Source organism: Gadus chalcogrammus, unplaced genomic scaffold (assembly GCF_026213295.1).
Source record: "Gadus chalcogrammus isolate NIFS_2021 unplaced genomic scaffold, NIFS_Gcha_1.0 GACHA111, whole genome shotgun sequence".
In the NCBI taxonomy this organism is placed as follows: Eukaryota; Metazoa; Chordata; class Actinopteri; order Gadiformes; family Gadidae; genus Gadus; species Gadus chalcogrammus.
Window position 1 is genome coordinate 77,840 of NW_026613546.1, and position 27,221 is coordinate 105,060.

The window sequence follows — 27,221 nt, forward strand, 5'->3', positions numbered from 1 at the left end:
GGTATCGGCTCGGAGGCGGTCATCGTGCCCGGTGTCCCCAGGGGAAGGGATTCCGTGGATGAGGCGTGAGGCCGGCGTCCTACCTCTCTTGCGGGTCTCTGCGGAGGTTCGTCGGAGTCAGTCGGGGATTGTGGGGGTTGGCCTGCCATATAGACGGGTCGGCTTCGTAGCTGGCGCGGTCTCGTCCTTGGATGTCGGGGTCTTGGTGGGCGAAGCTCCGCCCCCAACAGTCTTCCGAAGATGGGACAGTCGCGGCCAATTAACAGGGGCATGGGTAGGTTGGGCACTACCCCGGCCTGGACCGTGAAGATCCCCTTCGGGGTTTGTATTGTGTTGTGGTTGGTGGGGTATGTTTCCGTCTGTCCGTGGATGCAGCCCACCTCCACATCCTGCACGGGCGTTCCACAGGCCAAGTCGGGCCGTATCAAGGTGACCACGCTCCCCGAGTCCAGGAGGGCATGGGTGTCGCGCCGTCCCACCCGTACCGGGAGGCTCGGCCAGACGGTCCTCTCGTGTGACCAGCAGGTGGTGCGGAGGTAGGCTCCTCCCCTCTGGTCGGACGGACTGGCCGTGGGCATTGACACGTCCCCTGCGCCGGGACAGTGGCGGGCCAGGTGGCCCTTCTGGCCGCAGGTGTAGCACCTCCACTCCTCTCTCGGAGTCGGGGGGGCGGGGCCTCTGCGGGCCACAATGTTTTGAGCCGGGTAGGCGGGGCCTCGGACGACCGGTGTCTGGGAGCGCGGGGTCTCTGTCATCCGTCCGCGTCTCTCGGTCCGCGGCTCCCCCCCTCCGGGAGGCGGGGCTGTTCCTCCGCAAAGCCGCTGGGTTACTTGATGGTTCTCGAGGAGTTCCACGAGATCGTTCACCGTTCGGGGCTGGTTCCCGGAGGCCCTGGCTTCTCACTGAGCCGAGCGCTTCGTTGCTCCAGTCGTGGTAGCGCTGCGCCTGGGCGGGGAGGCTGTGTCCATAATGGGTGAGGATGGCCTGCTTGAGCGTCGGGTAATGCCCCACCTGTTGGGGTTTTGAGATCCCGGTAGGCGCGCTGAGCTTCCCCGGTCAGGAAGGGCGCTAGGATGTGGCCCCACTCGCCCGCTGGCCATTGTTCACGGTCTGCGGTCCGCTCGAACACCTCAAGGTACGCCTCTACGTCGTCGTCCGGTCCCATCTTTGTCAGCCTCTTCGTGGGGGCGGCGGATGCAGGACCCCGAGCGAGCTGCTCGGCCATTCGGACCATGCATCTCCATAGGACGTCTATCTCCTCGTCCCTTGTGGCAGGTTGGTCGGCGTGCTCCATCGTGGTCTGGGTTGTGTTTAAGTCCAGAGATCGCGTTGCCCGCGTCCTCCACCACTGTGGCAACCCCCTTCGTCGGCGGCGGGGATTCGGGAATTAATGAACGATGCAGGGTTGCGGTGCAACGGGTTTTATTGTAAAACCAGTCACAAAAAGGGAAATCATATAAACTAAGGTTCTTCCGTAATCGGGAATAAGGGCGCGGGACCTCCTGGTCCAGCCCTTCCTCGGGGTCGGCGAGGAAACAGCACCCGACGCCTCCGGCTTACTCCTGGTGGGGAAAACGTTTGGTTAAAGCACGTCGGTTCAACAGCACGTCTCTTCCTGGTCAGCCCTCTCCCTGTCTCCCCCGTCCCCAGCCCTTAAAGCTCCTCTCTCCTGGTCCCCCAGGTGCCCCCAATGTTCTTGATTCCCTGGGCCCGGTTGATGTTCCCTCTAGCGCAGCTGGGTGGAAGGGGAGGTATCTTCCTTCCACCACCCGTCCACGGGGCGGGTGCTGCAGTGGCTGGCCCCTGGCCAATGGCGTGGGGTTGCCACAGTACGTATGTAGGCCTACATACATACAGTCATACATACATATGTACTGCATATACATGCATAAATATATAGGTATATACTTATATAGGTATAAGTAAGAAATTATAATACAAAGAAGTATAATGAAGTAACCTTGCATTTGTGATTCGTCCGAAAGCATCGTTAGCCTAAGTGGATCGTGAAGTGCGTCGTACGAGCATCGTACAGTTTTCACACCGTTTCCCGAAAGAATCGTTGGTAACGAACGTCGTGAAAACGCTCGTAGCTAACAAGTGCTCCAGGGTACTCGTAGGACGCTAAGAGCATCGTTAGCCTACTATAGAGTGAACTCATTATTGCATGTGGGTGTCTTCAGTCATAAAAAATGAAAACATTCGGGAGTATGCAATAATACAAATTATTCTAAAGAGGCCAGAGACTCCGTGCACAGCCCCGCCTTCCCCAGTGAAACAAGAAACCCCCGCGCCGTGTCGAATGGGGGATTTGACCCCCTCGGTTTTACACAGGAAACTTGAGATAAGGTGAAATCGCCGGGCGTGCGCGAAACGGAGGTGCTTCGACCTGAAGGGGCTTATTTTCGATAATGAGCGGCTACTTGCCAAACGAAAAAATAACTTCACAAGGTGGTTTTTTCAACAATTTATTTGATACCAACTTACCATACGTAGTGTCAATCAGCAGAGAAATAGTTAGCCAAAGACGTTGACGTCGCTCAGCAACCGAAGAAGCTGGCGTTGTTGTGAAGGGCCCATGCAACGGAGCTTTCCACGGCATCTGAGAAGAGCCGTGTCATAATAGCCCATATTTACGTCCTATATCCCCCCCCCCCCCGTCAAAATTCAGCGCAAGGCCGGTACGGTGCGGCTCTTCAGTTCACATCAAATTTTGTGTTAAATATATACATATATATATATATATATATATATATATATATATTTTTTCTTTTTTTTTTTGTATGTGTGTGCATGTTCGCAAACGTTTTAATTGATGACGCAAAATAACGTTCACAAACGTTTGGTGTTGATGCAACATAAAATGGCCTGCTCAGCTTGGAGGAGCTGTCACGTTAAAATTGTACCGGTGGCGAAAATTGTACCGGCCTACGTCATCAGTTGTTGACAAATTCCAAACCTGCCTGGCAACAGACGACGCGATCGTTTGTTGCCTGTCAACGGGCGATCGCGTCGAATGACGTAGGAAGGTTCTTGAACATTCGCAAACTTTCATGCTCGTTCATTGCACTCCTTCATTGAGCGTGACAAGACAGGTTTTTGAAACCTGCTTTAAACACTCAGTTTACTAGCTAAATTCGATTAAACAATTCAATACAATACAAATATAAAGTAAAAACAAGTGTTATCTAGCGATCCGTTATCTGTAATATGTTATTTGGTCTTCGGCAATATAAGCGCGAATGGTTTTTGAAACGTGCTTTAAACACTCAGTTTACTAACTAAATTTGATTAAACAATTCAATACAATACAAATATAAAGTAAAAACAAGTGTTATCTAGCGATCCGTTATCTGTTTTATGTTATTTCGTCTTTGGAAAGATGAGCCGAATGTTTTTTGAAACCTGCCCGGCAACGGACAACCCAATCAAATTAGTTGTCAAATTGTCAACAATTGATGACGTAGGCCGGTACAATTTTCGCCCCCGGTACAATTTTAACGTGACGCAGCTCCTTCCCATGAGTAAACAATTTGCGTCAAGTAGGCTACGCTCCAAAAATGGCAGGTAAAAAAAGCACAGCAAAAAGAAAATATGAAGAGGAACACAGGACGTTTTTGACAGAGTGGGAGAGTTTATATTTTTTTGTTGAACGTAATGGGAAGCCATTCTGCCTTATATGCCAGGTGTCATTAGCGCAATTCAAGGCTTCAAATCTTCAGCGCCACTTCAGCTCACTCCATGCTAACTTCGACCAGGAATTTCGGAAAGGGACTGAACTTCGCAAGCACAAGTTAATCGCTTTGAAAAGGCAGGCAGAAAAGCAGACACAGATGTTCCAAAAATCTACGACACACTCAGAGACCCTAACGCTGGCATCTTATCAACTGGCTTGGAACATTGCACGAACTAAAAAGCCATACAATGAAGGGGAGTTTGTAAAAAAATGTCTCAGTGACGTTGTTAAAATCTTGTCCCCTGAAAACGACAAACTAAAACTAATGGTGTCAGACGTCCAACTGTCCCGCCACACTGTTGAACGCAGAATATCGGACATTAACACGGCTATTGAATCGCAGTTGCACTCCGATCTTCAAGAATGCAAATATTTTAGTGTTGCATTGGACGAGTCTTGCGACATTCAGGACAAGCCACAGTTGGCAATATTTGCACGGTCGGTATCAAGTGAGTGTCATATCAGAGAAGAACTCCTTGACATTGTGCCATTGAAGGAACGAACCCGTGGAATAGATGTAAAAGAAGCGATGATGGCTGCATTTGCGAAAGTGTGAATAGTGAGTGAGTGAATAGGGAACGATTTCGAACACAGCTCATGTACCACAGCTGTGACCCGGAAATGGTGCAGCGGGGTGTGATGTCATTTCGCCGTGCGAGCAGACCGGTAGGTTTCGAGCCCCTCCCCTCTCCTCTCGCAGCAGTGAGTGAATACGGCAGGTCAGCGCTACATAGTATGTTTTCCACCGGTGCCAGTTAATTTCAATTACAATTTGCAGGGCTTTTTAAGTTGAAAAAATAGCTACCACAGCGCTTTAAAAAAAATAATAATAAAAAATTATAAAATAAAAATTAATTATTAAAATATAATTATCGCCTTTTTATCGGCTACTTGAGACGATCGACGATGGAATCCATCTATCGTCGATAGTCGATAGAATCGACTATCGGCCCATCCCTAATGTTCATGTGTAACCGTGTGTATGATGTGGCTCTTTGCAGTAACACAGTAAAAAATGTGGCTCTTAGTCTCTGACTGGTTGGCCACCCCTGATCTAGACCAAGCTCTGAAATGCCATGAATAAATGTATGCACAGTGCGTTCAGGATTAGGATTTATATACATGTCGGCCTAGGCCTAATCAATTGGGGTTTTATATCTTTAGTAGGGGTGTAACGATTCATGCGATGCATCGATGAATCGATTGTCAGTCCTACCGATTCAACTAAATCGATCTGCTCAAATAAATAAATAGAATGAATCGCTTTGGCTTCACCAATAATTGATATAAATGCTTTAAATCGTATGAATCGATTATGATTAATGTTTTAAGACTTAGTTTACACGTTTATTTTGTGAAGTGCAGCTCGGTAATCCGTAACTCTGTCATCAGCTAGTCAGCTTGCAAGGAAGTCCCACGAGAGTTTTTTTTCTCCCTCACCCTCTACTGGTGCATTTCAAACATGGCAGAGAGCGGCAGCGAGATTGTTAATGCACCAGCAAACTTGAAATCCAAAGTGTGGAAGCATTTTGGCTTCGCAAAGAATAATGGTAAAATTGACAAGGGGTGTGTGACGGGGCGCATAGCTTCCGTCAATGTTGCCTGTGTGTGTTTGTCTTGTTTGACTATGTATTCCGTTACCTTCCTACTGTTTTAAAATCATTTATCAACCATGTCATTTATCATGCTTGCTACGGCAGTTTAATACAATCTTGCAAGTACCATCATTACAACGTTCTGATTAATACCATTTACCATTAACGTCACCTGTTCTGTTGCAATAACCATTCAAACAAGTATGTCGTTGTCAAATTCCAGGTTTGTTTATTTAGTTTAAAAGTTACATGTTAACACAGCGTAAATGTTCGTCTTATCAGCGTCTCGTCTAGACTTTGTATTAGAGGGAATGTGTGCCGCGTCAACGGGGTTTAAATTAACGTCATAACTTCCGGGTAAACCGGAAGTGACCCCGAGTTTTTGTAATTATGTTTATTGCAGTTTTTGTATATTTTGGCTACGCCAAAATCTAGCAATAATATAAAGGTCCAGTAGGCTTAATTTCGAATTGATGTTTTTGTGACTCTCAAGCCCATTCAGTTTGTTTAGTGAAAAGTATTTTTATTTTTGTTGATTTTCGTTTTATTTTTATTGCCTTATGGGCCTTAAATTGGGAAAATAAAAGATCCCATCTTTTTCCAAACTTCTCGTCGGCTCCTGAGTGATTTTCCACCTAGTTCAAGACGCTCCAACACATTATTGCATGTTTATTTCACGGATATAGAATCGTTCCCAAAAAAAAAAATTGTCCTTGAATCGAATCGCCAACTACTGAATCGTTAATCTAATCGAATCGTCTGAAGCCAAAGATTCACACCCCTAATCTTTAGCATTCATATTATTGCAATCTATTCTTTTCGTAGGCTACTCTGCGGTCGGCCTTGATGGATAGATATTTTAACCCTTTTTAACCCTATTTTCCTGCGACATTCCTGCGTCTCCCCCTGCGTATAGCCCTTTTCAGCACCATGCCAGTGGACAGGTGCAATCCTACGAACGTCGTGAGTGCAGCGAATGCGCGTTCATGTTAAGAGGAGTTTCGGGAAACGCTCCAAAGAAATTAACGATGGTTCAAAAGATCCATCGGGAGAATGATCGTACGAGCGAAGATCCATCGTTATCGGGAAACTGGGCCCTGTTCTGTCCACCCTGTCCAGTGGTTGTTTTCAAAATACTTTTGCGCAGTGCTATAACTAAAACAATGTCACTGCTCGAATTTAGATAGTATTCTTTGATTGTTGTCTTTCTTTTGAGTCTCTAAGGGCTGCTGCCAGATGCTACATGATCATACATTGTAAACACATGTGTGTCCTGTGCTGGTGATACAGAACATGCTGGCCGGGGCTCTGTTTGGGACCTGGGAGGGTCTGGCCCTGGCCTGCCTCCTGACCACCTCGGGCTCCACCTTCTGCTACCTGCTCTCCTCCGCTTTCGGGAAGGAGCATGTCATCCGCCTCTTCCCTGACAAAGTGGCCTTGCTGCAGAGAAAGGTATAAACACTTTCTGGTGCCCATTCAGGGTGGCCATCGCACACTAAAAACGTCTATTTATACATTTCTGTACTTGAAGTAAAGCTGTTTACAGCTATTTCCCAAGTTTCCTCACATCTGATCCTATTCCAACCCGGTCTCACGAAAAGACGTGACACTGTCACGTTATTTAATCTATTGAAACGTGATCAGGATCACGTATTTTCAAAATTTTCGTGTTTACAAGCACAAATTTCAAACCCATGTATTTCAATTGGAAGTATTTGTCGTGTCACCAGCACGACTTCCAAACTAAGGTTCTGTGCGGGAGCATTCTCCCTAATGTCCCTTAAGGAGCTCCGTACAGTACATTTATTGTTAAAAATTGTGAACAATATGACAGCTTTAGGCCACCCGTTTCTACTTTCACCTTTGATTCTGAGAAATTGTGACAATTCACGGATATAGGCTATTAAATGCAGGTGCGCTGCCCAGGCAAACCGCGAAAGAAAAAAGGGTAGCTGCTTAATCTGATCTTTTTAGAATTGTATGTCTTGATGTTTTGATCTAGCCATAGATCTATTGTCTTGTTTTTGGCTATGTGAATGGAAGTCCGCGTCGATGCCTCGAAAGTCCAGTGTCGCGAGCGGACGTGACATCTAGAAGTCATACCGTATAATAATGGGTTATCATTAATATTGATGCGTAGGGGTTGATTATAACTCTTGTTTATTGTTTATACCACAGTCTGGGGGAATACTCGTATTCTGATTGGCTGCAGGGTGTGTATTATCTCCTGATATAGGCCTACCAGACCCCTGCTAAGTAGTTCCAGTCAGTGTTTAGATTCTCTGCCCGAGGCCGGGTCGGGTCGATATTTCCCATCACTATCCTCGGGCCGGGCCTTTGATCGAGCGTTTTTACTTTATTTTATCATTATCATAAATTAGCCTAATCTGAGGAGAAATCTATGCCATAAACAGAAATATTATGGGTCTTTATTACACGGGTCTTCTCAATGCCGTGGAACGCTCCGTTCACTTGCATGGGTCCGGGGATATCTCGGGATTGGTTTCTTTATTAATCGAATGGGAAATGCAATAGGCCTATTTTAGGACCGAATCACCGTTGAACTTGTTTCTAATAACATTTCTAGCGAGAAATATACTTTTTACTTGCATAATCGGTAACCCTTCCTTTTACAGTCCCCTAATTACTAGGTATTTACCCGGTACATACATGGTAAATTATAGTGTATTACTGGGTAATTACCACTGGTAATAAGAAGGTAAATACAGAGGTAGTTACCCGGTAAATACATGGTAAATCGTAGTGTATTACTGGGTAATTACCACTGGTAATAAGAAGGTAAATACAGAGGTAGTTACCCGGTAAATCATAGTGTATTACTGGGTAATTACCACTCGTAATAAGAAGGTAAATACAGAGGAATTATCCGGTAAATTATAGTGTATTACTGTGTAATTACCACTGGTAATAAGAAGGTAAATACAGAGGAATTACAGCTGATGTACCAAGTAAAACCTCCACTATTACCCATCAACTCAACTAAGTAGCGTGTAGTTGTAACTGTTTTAGGTTGGTAATAACTCCGATATTGTGTACTTTCTAGGAAATTAGGCAACCAATTCTTAGAAACACCTATTATCCAAGGTTTATGTTGGTAACAGCCCACATTTAATGATGTATCTAGAAATTAGCATAGTACTTTCCAATAAAATACTTTTTCTTAGTTATTATTCATAGCTACACCCATTTAGAAAGGGTTTATTCAGTTTACCACTATGGAATTACTTACCTGGTAACAACCTCTGCAGGAAGTTTTCCTCTAGTGTCATGGTACATCTTCTTAAATACTGGGTACAAAGCCGTTTGTTTCCATGGTATTACCAGGTTCTTACCATATCATTTATAATAGATACATTCCATTGTCCATGCAGTCAACACAAACTTGTACCATGTACGTTCTGCGACGTTACCAAGTAAAACACGACAATTTACCCAGTAAGTAAGCTGAAACTGTACTGTAAAAGGAAGCCTCGTTTGTTTCCATGGTATTACCAGGTTCTTACCATATAATTTGTAATACATTATTCCCTTTTCCATGCAGTCAACACAAACTTGTACCATGTACGTTCTGCGACGTTACCAAGTAAAACACGACAATTTACCCAGTAATTAAGCTGAAACTGTACTGTAAAAGGAAGCCTTGTTTGTTTCCATGGTATTACCAGGTTCTTACCATATAATTTGTAATACATTATTCCCTTTTCCATGCAGTCAACACAAACTTGTACCATGTACGTTCTGCGACGTTACCAAGTAAAACACGACAATTTACCCAGTAAGTAAGCTGAAACTGTACTGTAAAAGGAAGCCTCGTTTGTTTCCATGGTATTACCAGGTTCTTACCATATATTTTGTAATACATTATTCCCTTTTCCATGCAGTCTACACAAACTTGTACCATGTACGTTCTACGACGTTACCAAGTAAAACATGACAATTTACCCAGTAATTAAGCTGAAACTGTACTGTAAAAGGAAGCCTCGTTTGTTTCCATGGTATTACCAGGTTCTTACCATATAATTTGTAATACATTATTCCCTTTTCCATGCAGTCAACACAAACTTGTACCATGTACGTTCTGCGACGTTACCAAGTAAAACACGACATTTACCCAGTAATTAAGCTGAAACTGTACTGTAAAAGGGAGCCTCGTTTGTTTCCATGGTATTACCAGGTTCTTACCATATAATTTGTAATACATTATTCCCTTTTCCATGCAGTCAACACAAACTTGTACCATGTACGTTCTGCGACGTTACCAAGTAAAACACGACAATTTACCCAGTAATTAAGCTGAAACTGTACTGTAAAAGGAAGCCTCGTTTGTTTCCATGGTATTACCAGGCTCTTCCCATACAAGTTGTAACTGGTTATTCCCTTTTCCATGCAATCAACACAAACCATATATGTTCTGCAACATCGTTCACCAGTAGTTAAGCACTTTAATTGTTGTTATAAAACCCCAAACCACTGTTGATGAAAGACATATTAAAATTAAACAAAATCAAAGGCTTATCTTTCAAACAATACATATCTCACAAACAGGCACTGAACACTGAAGAAATCGGACAAACAAAAGAGCCGTCCACATCAACTCAATTTAAATGTTACTGATGGTGTTTTCATAAAACACATGACAGTGTTATGGCAAGTGAACATAAGGAAGACTGCTTCAACCTCTACAATTTGAATAAGTGGTGAATGCCATGCAGCAATCTGCCGATGGGAGCATCTTCGTGGTCATTCGCAAACCAATGAGTCCACTCGATGAATGAGAGATGACTCTTTAGTGTCTTCTCTGTGAGGTATCACTGCAGTCTCCACATCTGGGATTTGAAGGCTGACCAAGACCTGACCAGGTACCTCCAAATCTCCCCTTCAAGAATCAGAAGACAAGAAAATAAACATTAGGACTGTCAATTAATGAACATTTCTAGAACATGTAGAAGTCAAGGATTATTTTGTTTATCAGTTAAGAAAGGATGCTGGTCCTCTGGCCATTGTGTTTGGTCATATTGAAAAGAGAAAAAGGCATAGCCATAAATACAGTTAATAGGACGGGAGGGGACAGTTAGCTCCGGTTAGCCCTTTAGCATCGAGCTAGCGGAGCTTCTGTCATTCAAATAACTCGGACATGTTGTTTAAAACCTATAGCACCCAATTTATTAAAATATCCGGATTTAATCGGGCTCTCTCCCATAAGTACAGTTAATAGGACGGGAAGAGACAGGCTCTGTTAGCCCCGGTTAGCGCGATGCTAAAGAGCAGCTCTACCGGAGCATGCCACCTCAACAGGTGCAAGTTAGCCTCCGGTTTGATATTCACCGGATACTCGGTTTACCACCCAATCGGATTCATCAACATAAGTGCAATACATTACGGGCTTAGTATGTTGAGGAAGGTTTAGGACACCGTATCGCGAAAAATCACAATACACATGTTGTCGCCATCGATGTCTGTGCAACTACGTCATTTACGTTCTCTGGCTGCTACCTGTTTTAGGGACCGTCAACAAGTTACACTCACCGACTGGTGGCAGAGACGTTACCATGGAATTGTTTCTGGAAATAAATCATATAAAATAACATAAAAATCACCAAAAAATACATTTTGTCACCTGATTGTAGTAGTAGTTGCCAATGGTGGGCTGCTACTTACTGCAGGTAACTTTGCTAATATATGGCATTATTGTTAAACGGGATGCAATTAATAATTTCAAATATAGTTTGGTCGATTTTTGTCGAATATTAAACTATTAACTGCATTATGATTAACTATATTGCAATATATTTGTGTGATTCATTTCCTGAAACAATTCCATGGTAACGTCTCTGCCAACAGTCGGTGAGTGTAATTTGTTGACGGTCCCTAAAACAGGTAGCAGCCAGAACGTAAATGACGTTGTTGCACAGACATTGATGGCGACAACATGTGTTTGTGATTTTTCGCGATACGGTGTCCTAAACCGTCCTCAACATACTAAGCCCGTAATGTATTGCACTTATGTTGATGAATCCGATTGGGTGGTAAACCGAATATCCGGCGAATATCAAACCGGAGGCTAACTTGCACCTGTTGAGGTGGCATGCTCCGGTAGAGCTGCTCTTTAGCATCGCGCTAACCGGGACTAACAGAGCCTGTCTCTTCCCGTCCTATTAACTGTACTTATGGGAGAGAGCCCGATTAAATCCGGATATTTTAATAAATTGGGTGCTATAGGTTTTAAACAACATGTCCGAGTTATTTGAATGACAAGCTCCGCTAGCTCGATGCTAAAGGACTAACCGGAGCTAACGGCCTGTCCCCTCCCGTCCTCCTCCTCATCCTCATCGTCATCCGCTTATCCGGGGTCGGGTCGCGGGGGGAGCAGCTCAAGCAGGGGGCCCCAGACTTCCCTTTCCCGGGCCACATTGACCAGCTCTGACGGGGGGATCCCGAGGCGTTCCCAGGCCAGTGTTGAGATATAATCTCTCCACCTAGTCCTGGGTCTTCCCCGAGGTCTCCTCCCCACTGGACGTGCCTGAAACACCTCCCAAGGAAGGCGCCCAGTGGGCATCCTTACCAGATGCCCGAACCACCTCAGCTGACTCCTTTCTAAGTAAAGGAGCAGCGGCTCTAATCCGAGTTCCTCACGGATGGCTGAGCTTCTCACCCTATCCCTAAGGGAGACGCCAGCCACCCTTCTGAGAAAACTCATCTCGGCCGCTTGTACCCGCGATCTCGTCCTTTCGGTCATCACCCAGCCCTCATGACCATAGGTGAGGATAGGAACGAAGATCGACCGGTAGATCGAGAGCTTTGCCTTGCGGCTCAGCTCTCTTTTCGTTACAACGGTGCGGTAAAGCGAACGCAATACCGCCCCCGCTGCTCCGATTCTCCGGCCAATCTCACGCTCCATAGTACCCTCACTCGCGAACAAGACCCCGAGGTACTTGAACTCCTTCACTTGGGCTAAGGACTCATTTCCTACCCGGAGTAAGCAATCCACCGGTTTCCTGCTAAGAGTCATGGCCTCAGATTTAGCGGTGCTGATCCTCATCCCAGCCGCTTCACACTCGGCCGCCAGCCGATCCAGTGAGTGCTGAAGGTCACAGGCCGATGATCCAATGAGGACCACATCATCTGCAAAAAGCAGTGACGAGATCCTCAGACCACCGAACTGCAACCCCTCCCCACCACGACTACGCCTCGATATCCTGTCCATGTATATCACAAACAGGATTGGTGACAAGGCGCAGCCCTGGCGGAGACCAGCACCCACTGAGAACGAAACTGACTGGCTGCCGAGAACACGAACACAGCTCTCGCTTTGGGAGTACAAAGATTGGATGGCCCTGAGGATAGACCCCCTTACCCCATACTCCCGCAGCACCTCCCACAGTTTCTCCCGGGGGACCCGGTCATACGCCTTCTCCAGATCCACAAAACACATGTAGACCGGATGGGCATACTCCCAGGCCCCCTCCAGGATCCTTGCGAGAGTGAAGAGCTGGTCCGTAGTTCCACGTCCGGGGCGAAAACCGCATTGTTCCTCTTCAATCTGAGGTTCGACGATCGGCCGAACCCTCCTTTCCAGCACCTTGGAGTAGACTTTACCAGGGAGGCTGAGAAGTGTGATACCCCGGTAATTGGCACACACTCTCTGGTCCCCCTTTTTGAACAGGGGAACCACCACCCCGGTTTGCCACTCCTTTGGCACTGTACCCGACTCCCACGCGATATTGAATAGGCGTGTCAACCATGACAGCCCCTCAACACCCAGAGCCTTTAGCATTTCTGGCTGGATCTCATCAATCCCTGGGGCTTTGCCACTGCGGAGATGTTTGACTACCTCAGTGACCTCCACCAGGGAAATTGACGACGAAACACCATCAACCTCGAGCTCTGCCTCCAACATAGAGGGCGTGTTATTCGGATTCAGGAGTTCCTCAAAGTGTTCCTTCCAACGTCCGACGACCTCCTCAGTTGAGGTCAACAGAGTCCCATCCTTACTGTACACAGCTTGGATGGTTCCCCGTTTCCCCCTCCTGAGGTGCCGGATAGTCTTCCAGAAACACTTTGGTGCCGACCGAAAGTCCTTCTCCATGGCCTCTCCGAACTTCTCCCACACCCGCTGCTTAGCCTCCGACACGGCAGCCGCTGCAGCCCTTCGAGCCTGTCGGTACCCTGCAACCGAGTCAGGAGTCCTCCAGGATATCATATCCCGGAAGGCCTCCTTCTTCAGTCGGACGGCTTCCCTGACCACCGGTGTCCACCACGGTGTCCGAGGGTTACCGCCCCTTGAGGAGCCTAAGACCCTGAGGCCACAGCTAGCCACCGCAGCTTCAGCAATGGAGGCTTTGAACACCGACCACTCCGGCTCAATGCCCCCAACCTCCACAGGAATGCCAGAAAAGCTCCGCCGGAGGTGTGAGTTGAAGATACCTAGGACGGGGGCCTCCTCCAGACGTTCCCAGTTCACCCGCACTACTCGTTTGGGCTTACCAGGTCTATCCGGAAATTTCCCCCATTCCCTGATCCAACTCACAACCAGATGGTGGTCGGTTGACAGTTCCGCCCCTCTCTTTACCCGAGTGTCCAAAACATGCGGCCTCAGATCAGATGACACGATCACGAAATCGATCATCGATCTTCGGCCTAGGGTACTCTGGTACCAGGTACACTTATGAGCACCCTTATGTTCGAACATGGTGTTTGTTATGGATAATCCATGACTAGCACAGAAGTCCAATAACAAACGACCGCTCGGGTTTAGATCAGGGAGGCCGTTCCTCCCCACCACGCCTCTCCAGGTGTCTCCATCGTTGCCCACGTGGGCGTTGAAGTCTCCCAGCAGAACTACGGAGTCCCCTACTGGAGCCCCATACAGGACTCCATTCAGGGTCTCCAAGAAGGCCGAGTACTCTGAGCTGCTGTTTGGTGCATACGCACAAACAACAGTCAGAGTTTTCCCCCCTACAACCCTTAGGCGCAGGGAGGCGACCCTCTCGTCTACCGGGGTAAACTCCAACACCGCGGCGCTCAGCCGGGGATTTATGAGTATCCCCACACCCGCCCGGCGCCTCACGCCCTCGGCAACTCCGGAGAAGAATAGAGTCCAACCCTTATCCAGGAGTACGGTACCAGAGCTGAGACTGTGCGTGGAGGTAAGCCCCACCAGATCTAACTGATAGCGCTCCACCTCCCTCACAAGCTCCGGTTCCTTTCCCCACAGCGAGGTGACGTTCCACGTCCCCAGAGCCAGCTTCTGCCGCCCGGGTCTGGTCCGTCGAGACCCCTGACCTTCGCTGCCACCCATGTGGCTGCGCACCCGACCCCAACGGGTCTTCCCACAGGTGGTGGGCCCATGGGATGAAGAGAGGGGGGGTGCCACGTAGTTTGTTCGGGCTGTGCCCGACCGGGCTCCGTGGCAAACCCGGCCACCAGGCGCTCGCCATCGAGCCCTCCGTCTGGGCCTAGCTCCAGAAGGGGGCCCCGGGCTTCCTCCGGGCCGGGTCACATCTCCTCTTTTTTTGTTCTTCATTGGAGTTTTTTGAACCATTCTTAGTCTGGCCCCTCACCTGAGACCACTCTGCCATGAGAGACCCTACCAGGAGCACAAGGCTCCAGACAACACAGCTCTCAGGTTCACAGGGACACGCAAACCTCTCCACCACGATAAGGTGACGGTTCCAGGAGACGGTTCCCTCCCGTCCTATTAACTGTATTTATGGCTATGCCTTTTTCTCTTTTCAATATGACCAAACACAATGGCCAGAGGACCAGCATCCTTTCTTAACTGATAAACAAAATAATCTTTGAGTTCTACATGTTCTAGAAATGTTCATTAATTGACAGTCCTAATGTTTATTTTCTTGTCTTCTGATTCTTGAAGGGGAGATTTGGAGGTACCTGGTCAGGTCTTGGTCAGCCTTCAAATCCCAGATCTGGAGACTGCAGGGATACCTCACAGAGAAGACACTAAAGAGTCATCTCTCATTCATCGAGTGGACTCATGGGTTTGCGAATGACCACAAAGATGCTCCCATAGGCAGACTGCTGCATGGCATTCACCACTTATTCAAATTGTAGAGGTTGAAGCAGTCTTCCTTGTGGTCACTTGCCATAACACTGTCATGTGTTTTATGAAAACACCATCAGTAACATCTAAATTGAGTTGATGTGGACGGCTCTTTTTTTTGGCCTATTTCTTCAGTGTTCAGTGCCTGTTTGTGAGATATGCATTTGTTTGAAAGATAAGCCCTTGATTTTGTTTAATTTTAATATGTCTTTCATCAACAGTGGTTTGGGGTTTTATAATAACAATTAAAGTGCTTAACTACTGGTGAACGATGTTGCAGAACATATATGGTTTGTGTTGATTGCATGGAAAAGGGAATAACCAGTTACAACTTATATGGTAAGAGCCTGGTAATACCATGGAAACAAACGAGGCTTCCTTTTACAGTACAGTTTCAGCTTAATTACTGGGTAAATTGTCGTGTTTAACTTGGTAACGTCGCAGAACGTACATGGTACAAGTTTGTGTTGACTGCATGGAAAAGGGAATAATGTATTACAAATTATATGGTAAGAACCTGGTAATACCATGGAAACAAACGAGGCTTCCTTTTACAGTACAGTTTCAGCTTAATTACTGGGTAAATTGGTGTGTTTTTCCTTGGTAACGTCGCAGAACGTACATGGTACAAGTTTGTGTTGACTGCATGGAAAAGGGAATAATGTATTACAAATAATATGGTAAGAACCTGGTAATACCATGGAAACAAACAAGGCTTCCTTTTACAGTACAGTTTCAGCTTAATTACTGGGTAAATTGTCGTGTTTTACTTGGTAACGTCGCAGAACGTACATGGTACAAGTTTGTGTTGACTGCATGGAAAAGGGAATTATGTATTACAAATTATATGGTAAGAACCTGGTAATACCATGGAAACAAACAAGGCTTCCTTTTACAGTACAGTTTCAGCTTAATTACTGGGTAAATTGGTGTGTTTTACTTGGTAACGTCGCAGAACGTACATGGTTCAAGTTTGTGTTGACTGCATGGAAAAGGGAATAATGTATTACAAATTATATGGTAAGAACCTGGTAATACCATGGAAACAAACGAGGCTTCCTTTTACAGTACAGTTTCAGCTTAATTACTGGGTAAATTGTCGTGTTTTACTTGGTAACGTCGCAGAACGTACATGGTACAAGTTTGTGTTGACTGCATGGACAATGGAATGTATCTATTATAAATGATATGGTAAGAACCTGGTAATACCATGGAAACAAACGGCTTCGTACCCAGTATTTAAGAAGATGTACCATGACACTAGAGGAAAACTTCCTGCAGAGGTTGTTACCAGGTAAGTAATTCCATAGTGGTAAATTGAATAAACCCTTTCTAAATGGGTGTAGCTATGAATAATAACTAAGATAAAGTATTTTATTGGAAAGTACTATGCTAATTTCTAGATAGTACATCATTAAATTTGGGCTGTTACCAGCATAAACCTTGGATAATAGGTTTTTCTAAGAATTGGTTGCCTAATTTCCTAGGAAGTACACAATATCGGAGTTATTACCAATCTAAAACAGTTACAACTACACGCTACTTAGTTGAGTTGATGGGTAATAGTGGAGGTTTTACTTGGTACATCAGCTGTAATTCCTCTGTATTTACCTTCTTATTACCAGTGGTAATTACACAGTAATACACTATAATTTACCGGATAATTCCTCTGTATTTACCTTCTTATTACGAGTGGTAATTACCCAGTAATACACTATGATTTACCATGTATTTACCGGGTAACTACCTCTGTATTTACCTTCTTATTACCAGTGGTAATTACCCAGTAATACACTATGATTTACCATGTATTTACCGGGTAACTACCTCTGTTTTTACCTTCTTATTACCAGTGGTAATTACCCAGTAATACACTATAATTTACCATGCATGTACCGGGTAAATACCTAGTAATTAGGGGACTGTAAAAGGAAGGGTTACCGCATAATCTTTAGTCAGTGATTACGTATGATCTTTAGTTTTATAGTTATTAGGAAGATTTTATCGGCTCGCTCGCATGTTTCAATGACGTCAGGTTGCTAAGGACGCTGCTTTCGCTAAACTAGCACACACACACACACACACACACACACACACACACACACACACACACACACACACACACACACACACACACACACACACACACACACACACACAATGCATTTCGCTGCAGATATTCCCTCAATTATTATTACTTTCAAAACGTTGGCCAAGGTGGAATATCCTTTTTATTTGGGCTGCTTCTAGGACATTTTGGGTGGATTTTGAACGGTATGTGGGCGGGACGTTTTTTGCAGGACCTGGCAACCCTGCGCTGTTGCCCGGGGTGCTGAAATGCTCCGGAACAGATCTGGATCCACTATGGCCAAAAGACTTGTATGCCCCCCCCCCCCCCCACCTTAAATAAATTCTATGGCAGAATAAAGAATAAATTCATGCATTATCATTCAACTTGAACATGTGTTTTTACAGTATAGCATGGTGGAGGACTGACGTATGTTGCCCAACCCGGAAGTGAGCGTCGCCCTGGTTTCCCTTGACAAAAAGCCAACGGGTTTTTCCTTTGGATTTTGGATTATTGCAGAAAAATTAGCATCTTTGAAGCACCTCCTCAAAAACTGAAAATAAATAAATAAATAAAAATATCTGTGCTCCAAAGAACGAAATGTAAACCAATGCATTCTGAATAATAATAATAATAATAATACATTTAATTTAGAGGCGCCTTTCAAGACACCCAAGGTCACTTTACAGAGCATATAGTCATCATTCAAAACTATGTAAAACAGACTAGGAATAAAAGAAAAACAGGTTAATCATGAAGAAGAATAATAATTAATAACACTCAAAGACGCCTACAGTGAAGGGGGGACCTCACTAACCACCACCAATGAGTAGCACCCACTTGGGTGATGAATGGGAGTGTTTCTCCGATTTTTCCATGCTACACAGAACGAAATGTAAACCCATGCAAATAAAGACTTCATGTTCATAATCATTTAAATATCATTAATCTCCTGAGTGTGTCGATTGGTATTCTATTTTTTTCAACGGGGCTGCATCCAGTCACTTGACCGTCATGGTTGCTATGGTGGTTGCTATCGACCGCCCCCTCTAATCCTTACATGGTTCTAAAAACCACGCGGTAAAGGAGCTGCGGTCCATTGTGTTGTTTTTGTCGTAAACTAGGGTCAGATGGTTAAAAAATAGACAAATATTCCAAGGTATCCTTAAAAGGCAGCTTGGATGTTTTTATTTTGTTCAGTTTAGACTTCTTCTATAACCTATTTTTGAAAGCAAAACACCAAGCTCATTGATTTAACGAGGCAGGGTTATTTGAAACAATTTATTGAATAAATATTTATGAGAGGTCATTCCTTCTCCTGAGTTTGCTTCCTATTTATGTCTAGTGTACACCCCTACTGTCAGCAAGCATCACCCCCCCCCCCCCCCCCCCTCCCCATATGGATTTGGAGAATTGCTGCCACGTCCCGGTGGTGGAGGTATCATATATATGAAAGAGGGCATTCAATTATACTACAATGATCAATTAGGAGGCCGAAGCCCTAAAGGAAGTGATGCAATAGGTGACTGAGTCGACAACATTTAAGTAAGCCTTGGGGTCTCTTATATATCAAAGGGGGTCTCAAAGGACGCATATACGCTTCAACCTGTGGCTTACAGGAAATTACTCAGCAAGTGCTCCATCTTGTTGCACCCACCCAGCGGCTCGCTTGCAAGATTTTGGCCTGAAGTTCTTCCCAGACCTACACCGTAGCCATCCAACCTGCATATCGGAGAATCAGGCCTCTCTTTAATAATGACAAAAAGTTATGAGAGGAATACACATAAACTTTTGTTGTCTCATAAGCGGCGTGGTGTCGGCTGCTTTTGACCTTTTGACCCCAGACTTCTGAGGGAATAGCTGAATCAATTCATTAGTCAATCAGAAGTATGTAAATATCTTCCCGGTGTCGTAAGAGGGCGAACAAGGTGTCCTTCAACATCTACGCTTCCAGGCGATTGCAATGGTGCCACACATGAGCATATTCGAACATGTTTAATGGTAGTAATTAGCTGTCGAAATTGGAGGCCTTAATCAATAATGAGTAGCTATTGATTTACTTTCCGATAGAAATTTGTGACAAATGACATATTATTTAGCATCTACACGTTGAGCTGAGTCCAATGACCCCAAGCATGACACTCTAGCAAATGTATTTTACATGGTACATATGGTCTAGGACATGATCTCGGTGTGGCAAGAGGGCAAGCTTGATCTCATTGGACTCAGCTTAACGTGTAGATGCTAAATAACATGTAATTTGTCAAGAATCTCCATCGGGAAGCAAATCTATAGCTGGTCATTATTGATAAAGGCCCCCAAAATCGACAGCTAATTACTACCCCGAAACATATTCAAATATGATCATGTGTGACACTGTTGCAATCGCCTCGAAACGTAGATGTCAAAGGACATCTTACGCCTCCGGGAAGATATTTTCATACTTCTAATGGATTGATTCATATTTTAAGGTTCTCGGAGTGAGACTTTAGGCGGCTGCAGCAGTGTTGAGACGAAAGATGATATCAAGACATTTATAGAATATTCCGATTCACATTATGATTCTTCGTCATAACTATCCGACCAAACATCCTTCACATTCACTGAGCGAAGATTATGAAAGTCCAGGCCCCCCCTTCCTGCACTCGGGTTCCGACTGGGCCAAGTTTCGGGCAGGAAGGGCCCTCCGGGTCCGACCGGGCCAAGTTTCGGTGCGGGGGTCCCAGTTAGGCCCTAGAATAAGGTATTCAAATTTCAGGGCGATACGACCTTCCTATCTCAAAAACTGTTTTTCCACCACATTCTGGACCATAAGGTCTTGCAGGCAACACTTCTGAGGGGCTTTGTCCAAATGACAGTCCATTTGGGAAAAAAAAAATTCTCTAATGGTGCGGCCACACCAACCGCATTACTCGCGTTGGATAACGCGAGTAACGCGCCTAACCTGACGCTTGACCAGTGTGTGGTGGTTCAACGCTTCCAACGCGTCAACGCGCCAACGCAGCTAGATGAGTCCATGTCCATGCAAGTGAACGGAGCGTTCCCTCTTCGTCATAACTATCAAACCAAACATCCTTCACATTCACCGAGCGAACATTATGAAAGTAAAATGCTAATTTCTCGCTAGAAATGTTTCCATAAACGCATTTAATGGCGTAACTACGTTACTATTTCCACCCAGAATAAAGAAAGATGTCGGCCGTATGCTTCTGTGCAAGCTCACTACTCTCTGCCAGTGATGTCGGGTCAAGCTCCACGCTGATTGGCTACCGCGGCTAAGCGTGACGCGTTGGAGCGTTGAAAGTTCAATTTTCTGAACTCCGGGCGTTGGTGCGTTGGGCGCGTTACTGCGTTTACGTGCGTAATTACGTGCAACTGCCGCGCCTAACGCCCCCAACGCAACGCTTCAACGCTTCAACGCGTGTACCGCGCCTAGACCAATGGTTCCCTATGCAAAAATGCCGATTTTCAACGCCCCTAACGCAAGCAACGCGGTTGGTGTGGCCGTACCTTTAGGGCTACAATTCCAAATCTCGGATATGTCGTTCTCTGGGCCCCGGGAAATGTGTGTAAACATTTCAGTATCCCTAGCTATCTCGAAAAGGCCGGAAAAGGGGCGTGACCTCCAACAGTACAGTAAATGTACATAAGACAGAGGTTAGTTTCTAGTCCCCATTTTTTGTGGGATGGATGTGTACATTTGTGGCTTAAGGTGTGTAGACACAGCTGGCCTGTGGCCACGTTTTTGAAGTCTGGGGTCAAAAGGTCAAAAGGAGCCGGCACCACGCCGCTTATGAGGTAACAAAAAGTTCATGTGCATTCTCTCATAACTTTTTGACACTATTAAAGAGAGGCCTGATTCTAAGATATGCATGTTGGATGGCTAGGGTGTAGGTCTGGGAAGAACTTCAGGCCAAAATCATACAAGCGAGCCGCTGGGTGCAGGTGCAACGAGATGGAGGGGGGCCTGGACTTTCATAATCTTCGCTCGGTGAATGTGAAGGATGTTTGGTCGGATAGTTATGATGAAGAATCATAATGTGAATCGGAATATTCTATAAATGTCTTGATATCATCTTTCGTCTGAACACTTCTGCTGCAGCCGCCTAAAGTCTCATTCTGAGAACCTTAAAATATGAATCAATCCATTAGAAGTATGAAAATATCTTCCCGGAGGCGTAAGGGGGAAAACAAGGTGTCCTTTGACATCTACGTTTCGAGGCGATTGCAACAGTGCCACACATGATCATATTTGAATATGTTTCGGGGTAGTAATTAGCTGTCGAATTTGGTGGCCTTTATCAATAATGACCAGCTATAGATTGATTCCCGATGGAGATTCTTGACAAATTACATGTTATTTAGCATCTACACGTTAAGCTGAGTCCAATGAGATCAAGCTTGCCCTCTTGCCACACCGAGATCATGTCCTAGACCATATACACCATGTAAAATACATTTGCTAGAGTATCATGCTTGGTGTCATTGGACTCAGCTCAACGTGTAGATGCTAAATAATATGTCATTTGTCACAAATTTCTATCGGAAAGTAAATCAATAGCTGCTCATTATTGATTAAGGCCTCCAATTTCGACAGCTAATTACTACCATTAAACATGTTCGAATATATGTGTGGCACCATTGCAATCGCCTGGAAGCGTAGATGTTGAAGGACACCTTGTTCGCCCTCTTACGACACCGGGAAGATATTTACATACTTCTGATTGACTAATGAATTGATTCAGCTATTCCCTCAGAAGTCTGGGGTCAAAAGGTCAAAAGCAGCCGACACCACGCCGCTTATGAGACAACAAAAGTTTATGTGTATGTCGCGCAAACCCCTAACTAAGGATTCCCCCAAATACCACAACAGCAGTCGATGGATCAATTATTAACAGAAATGCTTTATTAATACAATTTCATAAAACAAAGAGCACAAGCAAGTCAAATCTACCTAGAAAGCCCGGGGGTAGGCTGGTACTCTGGATAACCGTAACCATACCTTCATGAGCCAACCTTGACACCGCACACGTTGCACACCCTGCCCTCACTGCAAGCCTATAGACACAGCAAACGTTGAACTCTGCACACTGCACACGCTGAACGCTACACACTGCACACTACACACTGCACACTACACACTGCGAACACTGAACGCTGAACGCTACACACAGCACACGTTGAACACACGTGAGGGGGACCAACCTCAAGAACACAGAAGGAAGGGCTCGCTGAACAATTCAGCCTGGTATCCACCATGGCCTGCCGTAGCCACCCCCTGGTTTATAGGGATCCCATACAAGGAAGACAGACTTGTTGATAAAATATCCCTATAACAGACAAAACAGTAAAAGAGTATAAAATCGTTCGTTCCAACTCGCGCCAGACCAGTCCCTCAAACGGCGAGTTGGAAAAACAAAGCAAACCAAATAAACAGTGCTCTAGGATGTAGAGTGGAGATCCGTCCGCCGGCGCCGTCCCTCGCTGGTCACGGAGGCCGGAGCGGACCAGAAGACCTGCACCAGATCCTCTAGACAGAACAGACAAAACGATGCGTCAGGGTGATCAGACGTTACGGAATCCGACTCACTCACGCTTACGCTAGAGTACGTCCCTTTCTGACGGGACTCGCAGGCGTTGTAGGGTCGAAAGGTCCTTCCTGGCTTGCGAAGTCTGGTCGCGTAGTCCTCCGGAGGTAGCGGGTAGTGATGAGCGGTCCGGGTTGTCGGCGTCCAGGCATAAATCCTTGTGTCCTCGGGCTGAGGAGCGCGCTGAACTCCATGTTTTCGCCCCTTTTATTTCCTGGTCTCTTCTTCTGTGTACAGGAAACACTGAAAACACAACGTACACCCCAACCCACAGTGCCCCTAGGGGCAGGGAATATCGGCTCTAGCCAGAGTCTATTGTTCGGGATCTGGGGGGGGAAAAGCAGTCTTTTTAGTTAATATACTGTTCCCCCCCTTTAGTCGCCTTCCGCGACATGTATTCCTCTCATAAATTTTTGTCATTATTAAAGAGAGGCCTGATTCTCCAATATGCCGGTTGGATTGCTACGGTGTAGGTCTGGGAAGAACTTCAGGCCAAAATCTTGCAAGCGAGCCGCTGGGTGGGTGCAACAAGATGGAGCACTTGCTGAGTCATTTCCTGTAAGCCACAGGTTGAAGCGTATATGCGTCCTTTGAGACCCCCTTTGATATATAAGAGACCCCAAGGCTTACTTAAATGTTGTCGACTCAGTCACCTATTGCATCACTTCCTTTAGGGCTTCGGCCTCCTAATTGATCATTGTAGTATAATTGAATGCCCTCTTTCATATATATGATACCTCCATCACCGGGACGTGGCAGCAATTCTCCAAATCCATATGGGGAGGGGGGGGGGGGGGGGGGGGGTGATGCTTGCTGACAGTAGGGGTGTACACTAGACATAAATAGGAAGCAAACTCAGGAGAAGGAATGACCTCTCATAAATATTTATTCAATAAATTGTTTCAAATAACCCTGCCTCGTTAAATCAATGAGCTTGGTGTTTTGCTTTCAAAAATAGGTTATAGAAGAAGTCTAAACTGAACAAAATAAAAACATCCAAGCTGCCTTTTAAGGATACCTTGGAATATTTGTCTATTTTTTAACCATCTGACCCTAGTTTACGACAAAAACAACACAATGGACCGCAGCTCCTTTACCGCGTGGTTTTTAGAACCATGTAAGGATTAGAGGGGGCGGTCGATAGCAACCACCATAGCAACCATGACGGTCAAGTGACTGGATGCAGCCCCGTTGAAAAAAATAGAATACCACTCGACACACTCAGGAGATTAATGATATTTAAATGATTATGAACATGAAGTCTTTATTTGCATGGGTTTACATTTCGTTCTGTGTAGCATGGAAAAATCGGAGAAACACTCCCATTCATCACCCAAGTGGGTGCTACTCATTGGTGGTGGTTAGTGAGGTCCCCCCTTCACTGTAGGCGTCTTTGAGTGTTATTAATTATTATTATTCTTCATGATTAACCTGTTTTTCTTTTATTCCTAGTCTGTTTTACATAGTTTTGAATGATGACTATATGCTCTGTAAAGTGACCTTGGGTGTCTTGAAAGGCGCCTCTAAATTAAATGTATTATTATTATTATTATTATTCAGAATGCATTGGTTTACATTTCGTTCTTTGGAGCACAGATATTTTTATTTATTTATTTATTTTCAGTTTTTGAGGAGGTGCTTCAAAGATGCTAATTTTTCTGCAATAATCAAAAATCCAAAGGAAAAATCCATTGGCTTTTTGTCAAGGGAAACCAGGGCGACGCTCACTTCCGGGTTGGGCAACATACGTCAGTCCTCCACCATGCTATACTGTAAAAACACATGTTCAAGTTGAATGATAATGCATGAATTTATTCTTTATTCTGCCATAGAATTTATTTAAGGTGGGGGGGGGGGGCATACAAGTCTTTTGGCCATAGTGGATCCAGATCTGTTCCGGAGCATTTCAGCACCCCGGGCAACAGCGCAGGGTTGCCAGGTCCTGCAAAAAACGTCCTGCCCACATACCGTTCAAAATCCACCCAAAATGTCCTAGAAGCAGCCCAAATAAAAAGGATATTCCACCTTGGCCAACGTTTTGAAAGTAATAATAATTGAGGGAATATCTGCAGCGAAATGCATTGTGTGTGTGTGTGTGTGTGTGTGTGTGTGTGTGTGTGTGTGTGTGTGTGTGTGTGTGTGTGTGTGTGTGTGTGTGTGTGCTAGTTTAGCGAAAGCAGCGTCCTTAGCAACCTGACGTCATGGAAACATGTGAGCGAGCGATAAAATCTTCCTAATAACTATAAAACTAAAGATCATACGTAATCACTGATTAAAGATTATGCAAGTAAAAAGTATATTTCTCGCTAGAAATGTTATTAGAAACAAGTTCAATGGTGATTCGGTCCTAAAATAGGCCTATTGCATTTCCCATTCGATTAATAAAGAAACCAATCCCGAGATATCCCCGGACCCATGCAAGTGAACGGAGCGTTCCACGGCATTGAGAAGACCCGTGTAATAAAGACCCATAATATTTCTCTTTATGGCATAGATTTCTCCTCAGATTAGGCTAATTTATGATAATGATAAAATAAAAGTAAAAACGCTCGATCAAAGGCCCGGCCCGAGGATAGTGATGGGAAATATCGACCCGACCCGGCCCGCGGGTCGGGTCGGGTCGGGCTCGGGCTCGGGCAGAGAATCTAAACACTGACTGGAACTACTTAGCAGGGGTCTGGTAGGCCTATATCAGGAGATAATACACACCCTGCAGCCAATCAGAATACAAGTATTCCCCCAGACTGTGGTATAAACAATAAACAAGAGTTATAATCAACCCCTTCGCATCATTATTAATGATAACCCATTATTATACGGTATGACTTCTAGATGTCACGTCCGCTCGCGACACTGGACTTGCGAGGCATCGACGCGGACTTCCATTCACATAGCCAAAAACAAGACAATAGATCTATGGCTAGATCAAAACATCAAGACATACAATTCTAAAAAGATCAGATTAAGCAGCTACCCTTTTTTCTTTCGCGGTTTGCCTGAGCAGCACACCTGCATTTAATAGCCTATATCCGTGAATTGTCACAATTTCTCAGAATCAAAGGTGAAAGTAGAAACGGGTGGCCTAAAGCTGTCATATTGTTCACAATTTTTAACAATAAATGTACTGTACGGAGCTCCTTAAGGGACATTAGGGAGAACGCTCCCGCACAGAACCTTAGTTTGGAAGTCGTGCTGGTGACACGACAAATACTTCCAATTGAAATACATGGGTTTGAAATTTGTGCTTGTAAACACGAAAAATTTGAAAATACGTGATCCTGATCACGTTTCAATAGATTAAATAACGTGACAGTGTCACGTCTTTTCGTGAGACCGGGTTGCCTATTCATGTGTTGACGATGAATCGACTGAATGTTTTAAGTTCAAGTAACACAGCCTACTGTTTCAAATTCGAATATGATTATTTATCCTTTTTATATATTTCTATTGGGTGACAGTAGGGGGGGGGCATCAGAATGATGCACCAGGGCCCTTGAAGGGTTAAACTCAGTGGGTCAGTGAGCCACCCCTCCACCGTATGGCTGCCCATTCTGCAGCACTCAGACACCAAACGGCCCCACACCATTTGACAACTGAGCCTGGGCCGGGCATCATAAAATTACATTAGAGGTTATATTCCACAGAATAGCATATCCTTTGAGAAAGAAATCTGAGGTGTGGCATGAGAGTGACACTCACTATCTACGATCTACATATATCTGTCTGTATTTCTTTCTGCTGTATCTATCTACATATATCCAACTATCAATTTGCATGTGTCTGTCTATCTAGCTCTTCATCCAATATTCAACCTCCCTCTCTTCCACATTGCTTTTCTACGTTCCCTCCAGGTCCCTTTCCCTTCCCTCCTTCTATTTTTACCTGTTCTTGTCGGATCTGTCCCTCTCAACGCCGTCGTTCCATCTCTCTGACTCTCTCCCGCAGGTGGAGGAGAACAAGAGAAGTCTCTTCTTCTTCCTCCTCTTCCTGCGTTTGTTCCCCATGACACCTAACTGGTTCCTTAATGTCACCTCCCCCATCCTCAACATACCCCTGACTCTCTTCTTCCCCACTGTGCTGATAGGTGAGGATGCTAACCCACACACAGACACAAACACATATGTACACACAGTTGCTGGTACACACTCACACA

General features: G+C 45.2%; 1 protein-coding gene across 1 annotated transcript in view; it reads left to right on the plus strand.

Moving 5' to 3' along the window:
• The window catches only part of LOC130378885 (transmembrane protein 41A-B-like), a 90,829-nt gene that overhangs the window by 57,851 nt on the left and 5,757 nt on the right, over positions 1 to 27,221 (plus strand). The window contains exons 3-4 of the mRNA XM_056585490.1: positions 6,622 to 6,783; positions 27,014 to 27,152. Coding sequence (XP_056441465.1) covers positions 6,622 to 6,783; positions 27,014 to 27,152 — 301 coding nt within the window. The remainder of the gene's footprint in view (positions 1 to 6,621; positions 6,784 to 27,013; positions 27,153 to 27,221) is intronic.